The 14,434-nt window shown below is 29.3% G+C and overlaps 1 protein-coding gene across 2 annotated transcripts; it reads right to left on the reverse strand.

Annotated features, from left to right (window-relative positions):
* Positions 1–5,380: 5,380 nt before the first annotated feature.
* LOC107069298 (myrosinase 1) lies at positions 5,381–9,830 on the reverse strand. Of its 2 annotated transcripts, XM_015326504.2 has the most exons (9): positions 9,711–9,830; positions 9,520–9,629; positions 8,788–8,921; positions 8,384–8,714; positions 7,941–8,283; positions 7,673–7,823; positions 6,382–6,426; positions 5,677–5,915; positions 5,381–5,578 (listed from the first exon to the last, which is right to left on the reverse strand). In XM_015326504.2, the coding sequence occupies exons 1-9, from the start codon at positions 9,767–9,769 to the stop codon at positions 5,446–5,448; spliced, it is 1,545 nt and encodes a 514-aa protein (XP_015181990.2). In that variant the 5' UTR covers positions 9,770–9,830; the 3' UTR covers positions 5,381–5,445. The 2 variants fall into 2 exon arrangements, with proteins under 2 accessions (XP_015181990.2, XP_015181997.1); XM_015326511.2 differs by lacking the exon at positions 6,382–6,426 and having other exon boundaries at positions 9,711–9,778.
* Between the last annotated feature and the right edge of the window lie 4,604 nt (positions 9,831–14,434).

Here is a 14,434-nt window from a genome sequence, read left to right on the forward strand (position 1 = left end):
AATTAAGATAAGATTTATGAATTTTTAGAACCTCTTAGATAAGACAACCAAAAGAAAAAAAGACATGAATAGATAAGATAATATCGAGAGATAAATTAGCATACGTAAAAGATTTCACCTTTTCCCCCAATACCATTTATTCGATTACATGTCCTTTTTATTTTAATGAATTTGATGAAAATTCTTTTATCATACGCAAGCGCCAACATTGATAACGTTACGTCGGTTTATCGATCGCATAGAAATTTCATGAGACACGACGTATCGGGAAAAACGAGGCCATTGCAACTATGCGAAAAGAACGATTATATTTGAAGTATTGAAAATTTATACAAAATTATTACCATTCTCATATGGTATTCATGATAAAATGATAAAATTACGAATATTTCACGACAAAGTTGACTAGTCATGACCATGAAAATTATCATTGTTAAAAATAACCCATAAGAATAATTATTTGAACTACTAATGAATAAATAATTAAATCTATCAGTATTTTACTGCATACGAATTACGTATAATAGAATGTTGATAAATTTGAAAATATTGAACATTCATTACTTTTATTAGTATATTTAACGATTGCATTACAATTATACTCTATTGCATACAATTATCAACTACCTATTGAATGATATAAAAAAAAATTATAAGCATGAAGAAAAAAAGAATAATAGATTTTCTTATCTTATATTTAAAACTTCCATTAAAACAAAGCAAATGATTCAAATCGATAACATAAAAGAATTGCGTCATCAAATTGGACTGCAAAATTATTTGCAACGTTTCTTTGCCGGAAAAGAATTTGTATATTATAGGAGAAATATAGAGATAAAGAAAGAAAAAACGGTGAAATCTTTTTGTACATGCAAAATTTATTTTTCCAATTTATCATCGTGGATTTATCATCGTGGATTACGCTTCGAAAACAATCTAACCTCTTCGATAAAATTCTCTAAAGAAAGGTAAGGATAAGAATAAGGAGAAGAAGAAGGAGACGGAGAAAGAGAAAGAAAGAAAGACAGAAAGAAGAAAAAATGTAAGTAAAAGTAGAAACGATGTAGGAAGACGCGAGGGAGATCGTCGTAACTTTGGCATCGAAGAGTTTACGATGTGACAGCAACGGGGAAACGAAGAGGCGTATCAAAAGATTTCCAATGTCCATGCCGTTTACTTTATCTTTTCGCCACGAGCTCCTGTGCCATTATCGGTAGAAATCCTTTTTTTATTCTTGACGTAGCATCCCCGAGAGGTTATCAGAACAGAAGAGTGAAGGAGGGTGAGGGAGGAAGAGGGAGGGAGAGGGAGGGAGAGGGAGAGAGATAGAACGAGATAGAAAAACATCGAGACTAAAGAGAGAATAGAGAAGATATAAGGGGTACTCTCTTTTCTTTCTGGTCGAAGGTTCCCTTCACTTGAAATTCACCTTCTAGAAGGATTAAATCGTTTTTTCGCCAGACAGAATTTTTTTCCCTCTTTTTCTTTTCTCATCTTTAAATCCATCTCGAAAAAGATGAGAACCTTTAAAGAGCTCACAATGTCACAAGCCGATAATGGTGCGAAAGTTATTTGTCGCGAAGATCAACTGGAAGATCGCAAATAAAATGGTGACAGAAAGTACTGTGAAAGTACGTTTGGAAAGAAGAAAATAGAGAGGAAATTAAGAAAGAAAGAAAGAAAGAGAAAAAGAGAGAGAAAAAGATAAAGTGATAAAGAGGAAAGAACTAAAGCTATACCTATAGTGATTTCGTTCAGTGCAATTTAAACGCCTGTTGTTCGTGTTCGCGTGTCGTTATGGAAAAAGTTTCACAATTACTGCAAGCAAAGATGATTGTGTCTTCTTTATTTTCCTCTTTTTTTCTTTCTTCATTTTCTTTTTTCATCTTCTTGTTTGTTTTTGCGGTAGACAAATAGCAACTTTAATTCGATTTGATCTAAAACGAAAAGTTATTCCTTCGAGAAAGAGTTCATGATATTATTTCTATCAGATTGACAATGATTAATACGACGTCCAACTTTTTGTGAACGTCTCTTGAAAAGATTTCCCTCTAACGATTATTTTCATACGATCGATCTTATACCTCACACCAATAGACATCAGTATGTGAAATCGGCTAGGTTGAATACGATTGAGTAAATAAATAGACATGACAAATAATTACTGTACATTCAACGTTGATTTCATTTATGTGGTACACATGATGTGGTCAGTTGATTTACAGAGGTATAGAATTGCGGATATCCAATTCGTTTTCGGTAACCATAGTTAAATGGAATAGCCTATAACGTGATTATTAGATCGTAGAAAGGTAATTCAATTTTAAAGCGATGATAAAAGCATCCATTTTTAAATGGACGGGAAAAAAATGTGAACGAATAAAGAGACACTTGCTCATATTCGATGCGTTCATTAAAATTCATATAATAATTTTCATATTCAATTTTCCTACGTCTATTTAAAATAATTTTTGTTCATCTAGAGATTAATAAAATAGTCTACTTCCTTTTTTTTTATTATTGAGATTAGGAAATAAAACAAATTTGAGTATTTATAGATTTTAAGCAATATATTTCGTATAAAATCGATGGAACCATAAGTACCATACTTTCATATTGTGCGTTTTTTAGCGGTGAAGCGATTTTGTAGCTGTCGCCCGAGGCATCGACGAACGTGATATGGATACGCGTACACCATTACACAAGATAATTACGCGAGATTTTGCTCGCTGAAGCACGATCTGTTATTTTCTAAACCCTTTTCTCCCTTTTCTTTTTTCTTACCTGTAAGCTACAACCGCAACAGAAAACAATAGATAAACGAAATATACCCTCTTTCTTTCTTGTATTTCCGTAGAAAGCTTTTGTTTAACTCCTTATTCCGTGTTACTGAGATTCATTTTACCTTTATTTCTCGCGAACTTAACCATTTCTTTTATTGATTCGTCATGCCATTTAACTTTTTCTTTATTTAATCATTTTCATAGTTATTACATTAAAAAATTTATTTTAATTAACGATTAATTATCGTTACACATATTGTATATATTCATTCTTAACTGATGAATCTAAAAGATATTTTATTTTTATTTTTACTTAAATAAAAAAGACTTAATTGTTAGATTTAAAAGAATATATAAAGTAATTCTGGTTACCATTAGTTAGCTACTTTACAAGCAATTAAACAATTTCTACAGTCATAACACAAAGTAATGAATAATTTTTTAATGTTTTAAATATACATACAAATTTATATTAAATTCGTAAAGAAACAGTAGTTAATGGTTCTTAATAATCTACTCAGTTGTCATACATATAATAGTGATATTTGATTTAGCAATAATAACAAATAATAAAGTTATTACTTTTATTTTTTTATTTGATAGAAAGATTATATGATAAAATAATAGGATACATGCAAAGCAAAAAATCAAAATCAATTGAATTTCTTCATTAAATTCTATATCGTATCTTGGATATTTATTATGCTAAATGATAGTATTTAGAAAAAAACTTTGAAGAGATTACAGAAAAAAGATGAAAAGTTGGAAAGAGTCATCGTTCAATTTGTTAAACATTTCCTTCATTAATCGGAGGATCGGTCTCGACTTGATTTGAACGTACTTCTTCCTAGTACGAGGAAGAAGATTAAATCTTTTTTGTTTCATCCTCTACCTCTTCCACTTTCCTGTTTTCATCGAAGAACGAAGACGGGAATTTCGTTTCCGAGTCGACTAACGAAGTTTGCTGTCTACGCTTCCTTTTGTCGCTTCCAAACGATCGTATAATGTACTTGGATGAAGACAATAGTATCGACAAATGAACGCTCATGTAAACTAGCCGAAATCTATTTAATTGTGTTCGATATATATAGGTTTACTTATAAATCCATTGTAATAGGTATTAAATAATAAATAAAATATAATTTTAAATGTCCAATTCTTTTAATTGGAATTTTAGTTACCTGAAATTTTGATTTAAACGCTAATCGATCTTTCTCTAAAAGCATATTTTATCTGTAACAATCAATCAATCATTCATGAAGGTGTATACTGATGCATAGATATTAGGACTTTGAATAAGATCTCGCTGTTTCATCAAATATGGCAATAGCAGTACTCCGTGCTTGAAATTTAGAATAGTAACGCACTTGCCAGGAAGTACTGTATCTAACCTAAAATTTCAGTGTATGATAGTTCACTTTAGCGCAAACAAAGTAATTTTTTATTAGTTTTGAAAATGTCTACTTTTGTGCCAAGTAAAATGTATTTGCGGGGAATTTTATTGCACTACTTTATTCAAAAGAAATCAGCAGCTGAATCACATAGAATTCTTGTTGAGACTTATGGTGATAATGCTCTGTCGGATACGACATGCAGAGACTGGTTTCGACGCTTCAAAAATAATGATTTTGAACTTGAGGATAAAGAACGTTCTGGCGCACCAAAAAAATTTCAAGACAAAGAATTGGAGGAAATACTCGATGAAGACCGATCTCAGACACTAGCAGAACTTGGAAAAACATTACAAGTTGATGAGTCAATTGTTTCAAAACGTTTAAAAATGTTAGGAATGATCCAAAAGCAAGGACATTAGGTGCCATATGAATTGAAGCCAAGAGACATCGTACGGCGTTTTGTCACGTGTGAACTACTGCTTCAACGGCAGAAAAGAAAAGGATTTTTGCACCGTATCGTGACTAGCGATGAAAAATGGATACACTATGATAATCCAAAGCGTAGAAAATTATGGGGTAAGCCTGGCCATGCATCAACATCGTCCGCAAAACCAAATATCCATTGTTCGAAGCTTCTTCTCTGCATTTGGTGGGATCAGCAGGGTGTAATTTATTATGAGCTGCTCAAACCGAATGAGACAATCACGGGGGATCGCTATCGACCTCAATTGATGCGTTTGAGTCAAGCCCTAAAAGAAAAACGGCCGCTATACGAGAAGAGACACGACAAAGTAATTTTGTTATATGACAACGCCTGGCCTCATGTTGCAAAACCAGTGAAAACCTACCTGGAAACGTTTCGATGGGAAGTTCTACCCCATCCGCCGTATTCACCTGACATAGCCCCTTCCGATTTTCACCTATTCCGTTCGATGGCACATGGCTTAGCTGAGCAGCGTTTTCATTCTTACGAAGAAGCTAAAAAATGGGTCGATTCTTGGATAGCCTCAAAAGACATGTCGTTTTTCCAACGCGGAATTCATATACTGCCAGAAAGATGGGAGAAAGTGGTCTCTAGTGATGGGCATTACTTTCAATAAAACGTTTTTGTTCCTTATATTTTAAATAAAGTTTTTATTTTGTAAAAAAACAGCGAGAACCTATTCAAGGTCCTAATAAAAGAAATAAATCATGTCAAATTGATTTGCTTTGAATTCTGTGGATTATCATAGATAAATTTTATTTTAAAGAACAATTACGACATCGAATTAATTCATATCCAGTGTATAATTAATTATTTTTCGTTCTTTGATTAGGTTTTTATACCATTCCAATGACATTTTGGGAATTCTTGTTCTATTGGGAGACGAGAAATCAACTTGTACAAAACCAAATTTTTCACTGGAAAAAAATAATTATTGTCATTAAACGTATTTAAACATAATTTGAATGAATACATTGTTTTTATTTTTAATTATAAACATATAAATAAATATTACGTGTATCCATTCAGCCATTCAAAATTATCTAATAAACTCCAAGCTGTGTAACCAATGACATTACAACCATCTTTATATATAGCTTGCAACATACATTTAAGATATTTAGAAATATAGTCGATTCTTATTTTATCCATTAAATTGCCGTCGGAAATACCATTTTCCGTAATAAGAATTGGTGGATTGTCATATTCATTTTTTATTACGTTAATAATCTTTCTAAATCCCTCAGGAACTATCTACAAACAAAATTTTAGACTCTTAGTATATGTTGCATATTCAAGATACTATAATACATCAAATTGAATTACACAGTTTTTTATTTTACATTAATTACTACTAACTTTAGAAAAAAATTAATAGTCTCTTATCCGACAAAATTTTATTGCAATATTCATTAAAATTTTTAATTTTATGATATAAATTAACACTGAATATCAATGAGACTGTAAATGTGCTCTCGAAGTACAAAATTTGCGTGATTACGTTTATATTTCAATTTTATCAGAAAGAAAATTCGTTAAATATTCGATAATTTCATCAAAAAATAAATATTAATACTGAGGCGTAGTAAAATCAATGAAAAAAAAAATCATAAAAATCATAAGGTTTGCGATCAGAGCTAATATATTTATTAAAAAGTACTCTATTGATTTTCAAAAATTTCCTTTCGATATCGATTTTCTTGTCATTTAATATACTCACAGCTGTTATCTCCAGATTGGCCAAGGAAGTTTTATCGACTACTTTCTAGTTTAAATTTAAAAAAAATTATGTATTTAATGATAATATTTTTTAGAATTATGTTGACTTTTTATACAACATATAAATGTGTTTATTAATAATTTTAGTCATCTTCCCCCTCCTTCATTTCCGGTATATATAGGTATACAGGGTGATTCTTTGAACGACAACGGGTAATAACTTTTTTTTATGTAATAATAGAAAAAAATCATAAAGGAAAAAGTTATATAGCACAACAAATGTTAACTTTCTATGACCTTACTTTTTTTGAAAATGCATCGATGCACCGCTAGATGCAGTTGCACTTTTTTTTTTAAATGGAACTCTAGATTTTTTTTTACACTATTCGATTCCTTTTTTTATTCTGCGTTAAAAAGTATAAAATGAAGGTCATCGAAATGTTAATAGTTTACGAGATATTTGAAGTTATATAAGGAGCGTATAACAATGTATTGTTCCAATATCAATTGTAATCAATTAAAAAGTGTAATGAAAAATGTAAAAAGGCGTAATAGAATGTGCGCATCTAATTGTTTAGAATGCAATGGAGAAACATTTATTGTAATAAAATACATTACTGATATAAAACTTCAAATATCTCGTAAACTATTGATATTTCAATGACCCTCACTTTATACTTTCTTACGCAGAATAAAAAAAAGGAATCGAATAGTGTAAAAAAAGTCTAGAGTTCCATTTAAAAAAAAAGTGCATCTGCATCTAGCGGTTGCATCGATAGATTTTCAAAAAAAGTAAGGTCATAGAAAGTTAACATTTGTTGTACCATATAACTTTTTCCTTTATGATTTTTTTCTGTTGTTACTTAAAAAAAAAGTTATTACCCGTCCCCGTTACAAGAATCACCCTGTATACAAAGTTTCGGTCTTTCTAGTGTTAACAAAGAATCGATTAATTGTAAGTGTAAGTTTATGAAAATCGTGCTTATTATAAGCTAGCGATCATGATCAAGCTTAGAGCGTTCTTCCACAAGCTTTAACATCACCAATGAATTATGTACTTATTATATAAATTATTCATAAGAAGAAGCTTCGAATAACCGATACACTTAATTCCAAGCGATGCATGTCGGGAGTAAGGCAAAAGAAAAGAAAACGTGGAAAAAAAAATTTTTTTTAAGTAAAAAATTTTTGTGTTAATCGAATTAGATGAATTTGCTCGAAAAATATCTTTTCACGATTGTTAGTTAGTTTTGCAAATTAACATTTAAAACATTATCTTTTATACAGCTGACCTTCAACCATGATGAGTTAGTAGATGGCCATTTTGGATCGAAGCTTAATTTAATTCCGCTGTCTTCGTACCAAAGATCGTCTGGTCCCTTCGGGACACTTTCGATGAAATAAGATGAATAGTGATTTAAGGCAAATAAGTCTGAAGTTCCGCTACATTAAGAAGTATATCGAAGCTTGTGTTATTGTTGGTAGCATTGAATAATTTATTATCAATATTTATCAATAAAAATAAATCATAAATATGCATATATGCATATATATATCTACCGTATATAATTAATCCATTCCTGTGTGAATACTGGCAATCTTGATTTCAAATATCCTTGAATCCTACTATTCTCTCCTATACGTATTTTCATAACTTCTGGATAATCACCGGTTTTCGAATAAATTGGATGAGCTGACCAACCACACAAATATTGAAAACCTACATCCTCAGCTTTTGTATCATTTTTATATTTGGCATAATATCCAGGACTTGATAAGGCGATGGAAATTTTTCCATTTTGTTGAGGTCTGAATTCTTTGTCATACATATGATATACCTTGGCATGAGCTTTTAGTATATTATGCATGCACAAATAAGGTCCGATCTCAGTTAAATTAGTTCCTGATACCACCATTTAATTAAAAATACTATTCTGTCGTTAATTTGAAATATATACTACGTTTTAAATTCGAATTTAAATATAATTATTATTATGACTTACCAGGAGCAAATTCAGATAAACCGTAACCTGAGCAGATTACCGTTGGTTCATTAATGGTGAAGAAAAGTTTAACTTTCTGCCCAAACTCTCGGAAAATAATTCTTGAATAGTTAACAAAATAATCAATGATTATCTCGTTAGTCCAACCACCTAATTTTTCTAAATCTTCCGGTAGATCCCAATGAAATATAGTAACGTGAGGCTTAATACCCTTTGCCAGTAGTTCGTCAATAAGATTTCTATAGTAATTAAGTCCATCTTTGTTTACAACATTTTTAAAACTGTCCGGCAAGATACGAGACCAGCTAAGTGAGAATCGATAAAAATTAACCTAAAATTAACAATCATTCTTTTATTTGTGATTTATTCTTTAGCTTAAATTTAAGAACTGCTTATATACATACACCCATGTTGCTGATTAACTGTACGTCTTCTTTATATTTGTGATAAGAATCACATGCAACGTCACCGTTACTGTGATCCTTTATTAACCATTCATTGTTATGAGTAAATACATCCCATATGTTATTACTTTTACCTGTAAAATTTAATTATCTAATGTTATTTACGTATTAATTTATAAATTTGTATCAGTCTTTATTTGTAGAATTCGCGCGAGAAAAGTTAGGCCTTCAGATAATCTGAAAGGTTTGAATTTGTGTCTTTCGTTTTTAGGACAACTTCTCGAAAATACTACTAGTAATAATATCTTGTCAGTTCCCCGGATTATATTTTGAATTATTTTCATCTTTAAACACAACTGTAAACATTTCCAAAGTGCCGGGTTGTCAAGATAATCTTGCCAGTTCTTCAAGCAACCACTTAAGTCGCTTCCATCGTCGTTCTTGTTTACTAGATTTTTATTTACTCAATTTTCCTTTTACCATTACATAATTTGCAATTGTATAATACTATTAGTCACTTCTGATATCACTGTTTAGTATTCTCAATAAAGGTTTTTAATCAAGGTCTCAATAAGTTTCCATAAATGTCTTTCAATCATTTACACTGGAATTCAATACAGGAAATTCCGCTTTCCTACTTAATTTCTCTTAATCATTGCACTATCTAGGCCCTTGGATCAACCTTCTCACGAATTTTTATATATTAAATATAGGTATATCATTTCACAATACCATTAGTGTTCCATGCTCCTTCAATTTGATAAGATGACGTAGCGATTCCAAATTGAAATCCTTCAGGGAATTCCGTATACGTGAGAGCTTGAGTCTCTTTCCAAATTAATCTAAAATTATAGGCAAACATAATTAATTTAAATAATTTACCATTATTTTATATATTATGTATATAAGAAATCAGCTTTTACATCGTTACTAGTAGCGCATGTACCGCTGTCTTCAATAAAGATGAATGTACAGTAGACATTATGTTGATTATTGGTCAACAGACGACGAAGTAATAATTCTTCATGCTACTTGTATAGCATCTATATCTAAGGTTATATATATATATATGTCACTGTTATCACTTCGCTTACCGTATCGTTTTAGCTGCTAGAGAATGTTAATAGCCATTTTGAAAGATTAGTGAGTAATTCACCAAAATGAATTATTTTAAATAACATTTAAATTTAATATTTCACAAATCATTATTTGTACAGATGTTACATTGTATTAAAAGGGACATAATGTAGTAAATTTTAAAATAATACAGTGTGACTCATTTAACTTGCTTATCTCGAATAAAATTTAAATTTTAACATTTATAATAAGACACTTAATAAAGATTAAAATATTAAACATAAACTTACTTTTTTAATTCTTATTCCACTTTGATTGTCTTATTTCTTAAGAAATGTATAACGAAAATCGTTAAGACAACATCGCAATTAATATAAGTTAAATATTAAGAAACATTACGAAATAAACATTACGCAATAAACGTCGTAATAAACAGGTGACATTACTATTTCGAAACGATCCTATACTCTTATATCTCTTTCTAAATACAATAAAAAAGATAAACGATTCAATGTTAACAAACCAAATTTAATTTTAAATCATCTAGACACCTCTTTTCATAAAAAAATCATGTACATTAGATTATATTCCTTTTCATATTATCTGAAAAAATAATGTTTATTTAACGTACAATTCCAAAGTTATCTAAGGTACTCAAATAAGCTACTTCACGCCATATAATAAACTGCAAATACATATAATTAATATTTAAACTAGTCGCATAAATATTTTAATCAATCTCCTAAATTAAAAACTTATAACAATCAATATACAAAACTATTACCTGTAAAACAATAGTAATGGGTAAGTTTTTCAATCAAATGAATACTTATTGTAAGTAATTTGTAGTTAGTAGTGATAAACACTATTAGAGAAAAAAATATTGATAAAAATATATTTTCTATTGAAGATGTTATCGTAATATGAGTTTTTAGGTCATTGCAATCAATGCACACGTTAGATAAAATAATTTAATTTTATATATTGTATGTTTGTTGATAAGAAAAATAACAGTTGACAAGAGTTAAAAAGCTGATAAGAAACTGCTGATTAGTTTCTATTTGTATACAAAAAGCACGTAAATAAAACATATATATTTTATTTATATATTGAAATTAAACATAAATAGAAGTATTCAATATTACGAAATAGTAAGAAATACCATATATATATATATATATATATAGTAGACATTTATACTATAATATTTTTATCATATTTATTTTAAATTCAATAGAATCGTATTCTAAAATAATGTTTATAATTATTTTTAATATAATGAAAATAATGCAACATTATGTATTAAATTTTTACTATTAAAACTAGATATAAAATCAAATAAAGAGGTCAACAGCTGAGTCACGTAGCGTTCGTAGTTCACTAGATTACTAGATCACTAAATTCAAGCAATATAGGAATGGTTAGTAAAATGGATGGTTGACTCCTGTCCGGAAAAAAGACTATTATTTCCAGAAAGATAGTAAATGAGATACGACTTCTTTGATAGTATTGCATTATGTAAGAAGGTGTTATTAGTGATGTGACTCGGACCCAAAAAAAAATTATCTATCTGCTAACAAAAGAAAATGTATAAAAATATTATATGTGATTGTTCCCGTTAAATATAATTATGAAAAAACGGTGATTAGATTTGGAAAAGCTATCGAATACGGAACTACAAGTTAATGTTCACTGGAATATGACTAAAAAAAATATATTAAACAAAAAAAGATCCCTTTAAAAGCACACTTTAAAGATCCCTACTCTTGGCCTCACCCCAAGACTCCCACCCGAAAGTTTTAATGTACAAAGAACGAAGAAATACGAAGCAAGAATTTAATGAATGCATCGAGTACGAGCTTTTTTTCTCGATCGCGGCTGCCATTTGGCCACAAATATTGAAGTAATATTGTAAATATATAAAAGTAGTTTTAAAACTAGTCTTTTTACATAAATTAAAAAATTAATCCTGAAACAAAATAAAATAAAAATTAAATTTCAACAATTTACGATTATTTTCTGGTATCTGTCAGAGTATAAAAATGATTTGAAAAAAGTGCCTTGCAGGTGCATTGTAATCTATTCAAACAAAGAAAAATGAAAATACAATTTTAAAAATTCTTGATCGTTCAGTGCAGAATTAATAAAAATATACATATAGTTATTAAAAAAAATAAACATGTGCGCAGATCACACGTGTTAGAAGTGAAACCTTCAAAAATCTAAGTTTCGAGAGAATGAGACGAATAAACAGTTTCAAGAGTAAGATAATTGTGGGATTTATTTAATCTAATATTATTACTATATATTGTAAAGGGTACTCTTATGGTCTCTTGTTTGGATAGTTGATAAAAAGTACACTTTTCCAAATTTAAGCAATAAAAATGGAATGTTGAACGCGATAGTCATAGATAGAACCAAAATCGTAGAATGTTTATCGAGGGAGATATAATTCGTCGTAAAATAAGTAAATATAGAATATCCTTTTTATGAAACTCAGATATACAATTTTATTTAATAGGATAGTTTTTAATTTATCGCTTTCATCCATATTTTTGCGCTGTCTAACAAACATTTTAAGAATGATGAAATAAAAATGTTACGAAAAACATATGGAAAATACTGTTGGACTGAACAAAGGATCTGGTACAGATGTAATAAGAGATTTAATAATAGAGATCTTTTCGAGAAATTCTTTTCCATCACAATAGCCTACCACACTTCGAGACTCTTTATTATTTATAACGTGTCTCGTCTTTATTCTCTAACCACAAACTTATCTTTCTAAATACTCTCGTTTAAATAAAGATCTGAACAACGAAAAATCTAAAAAATGCATTGAATAGTGTCGCTCTCTCAGCTTATCGATCTGTGTACACTACGAGTCTCAAATTTCAGCTCCGTGGTAAGCTCCACCGATTCATGCTGGACGTTCAACATCTTAAAAATGTTTTTATTTCATTGAAACATTAGTATAAGTTTCTTAAATACGCAAACATTACAATTAATAATATAATTTTTTTATATGTGACTTCAAATGTGACAGTAATTTACTTGCTTTTGAATGGAATTTGTCAGCTGCTCCTAATGTATTCTACAGTGTTCTCTAATTCTTTTTCTCTGACGTATCTTGTAATCCTTCCTTTTTTTTTGAATATTTCAGACAATACAATTATTATATATTTTGTGTATTTCATAATTATTTATTATAATATTTGCGAAATAAAGAATTTAATACTAATTTTTCAATAAAATACATTTTTAAATAAAAAAGATATGACCCGTTTGTTAAAAAAAAAAAACTATAGGCATGAATATTATCGCATCGATAATAAAGATAATAAATACAGATCGAATTTCAACAGATATTTCCTGTTTTTTATAATTCTGTTCTCATGAAGAGGAACCGACCTTGGGGTAAAGGTAGCTGACAAAAACTAATATTTTCTATCCATCAAGATGGAATGCTGAATGCGATAGCCATAGATAGAGACGAAAATTGTAGAATATTTGTCGACAGAAAGATACGCCGTCCTAATCCAAGTAAATATAATATATATTTTTTTGAAATTCAGGTAGATGAATTTTTTTTCTCTTACACTTTTCACACTTTCTGTGAATGTGAGATATCTTTATCATTGGTTAGCATACACAAGTATTTCTTTTTGTGTTGCAACTAATAACTGTAGATGCTGTTAAAGAAGGGAACAAATGCGGTCGTATTTTTTTCGTTTCATCGGGTTTTGAATTACAACGATTTTAAAATCTATTTCTATTTTCGTTGTTTTATTTTATAATATTAAAAATTTTTTTAAAAATTTTTTTTCTATATTTTTTTCTTATATATGTAAAATAAGTTATATTATTTTATTCTTATTGGAAATGTAAAGTAAATAAGGTTTATTTGTTTTTGTAACGTGTCTAGTTTCTTCTATTTAAAAACTTTTCTATTCTATTGAAAAATTAGTATAAATTTCCTAAATACGCAAACATTATAATTTAAAAACATGTCTTTGGATATTTATAAGAAAAATATTCTACAATGTTGTCTAATTCTTTTTCTCTGATGTATTTGATAATCATTTTTTTTGTTTGTAAAATATTGCAGACAATACAATTATTGTATTCTATATATTTCGTAATTGTTAATTATAATATTTGCGAAATAAAGAATTAATTATTAATTTTTCAATAAAATAGAAATATTTTTAAATAGAAAAGAAATGACACGTTTGGTAAAAAAAAACAGACCACGCACCTTCTTTCTTTATTTCGACTGTTTGTTCGTTTGGACTTTATACTTTTGTCGCATACCTACGTGCTTATTTCTGTTTATTCTTCTACCCTTCTATCACTCCTACTTGAAATGAATATAATGGAAAGATCTCACCTCTCGTCACGACTTAAACTCCCTCGGCTTAACTACCTCAACTTAACTCCTTCGACTTAGCTCTTTGCTCTCTCGTTTCGATTTAGATGTATATTCACAAGTGTCCAGCCAAAGAATAGGAAGAATGTCCTTTTGTACTGGCCCAGCAGGGCGTATGCGCTAGGGGTGTGAGAAGTGGTG

The sequence above is a fragment of the Polistes dominula genome, unplaced genomic scaffold (assembly GCF_049000335.1).
Source record: "Polistes dominula isolate Pdom_NZ unplaced genomic scaffold, Pdom_raw_medaka contig_15, whole genome shotgun sequence".
NCBI lineage: Eukaryota > Metazoa > Arthropoda > Insecta > Hymenoptera > Vespidae > Polistes > Polistes dominula.

Excerpts from the sequence above, each read along its gene's own strand:
- LOC107069298 (XM_015326504.2), bottom strand. The coding sequence starts at position 9,769 with ATGTCTACTGTACATTCATCTTTATTGAAGACAGCGGTACATGCGCTA. Across the intron at positions 8,284-8,383 it reads TTTATCTGAATTTGCTCCTG|GAACTAATTTAACTGAGATC; the intron begins GTAAGTCATAAT and ends TGGTGGTATCAG. Across the intron at positions 5,916-6,381 it reads CCAATCTGGAGATAACAGCT|ATAGTTCCTGAGGGATTTAG; the intron begins GTGAGTATATTA and ends TTTTGTTTGTAG.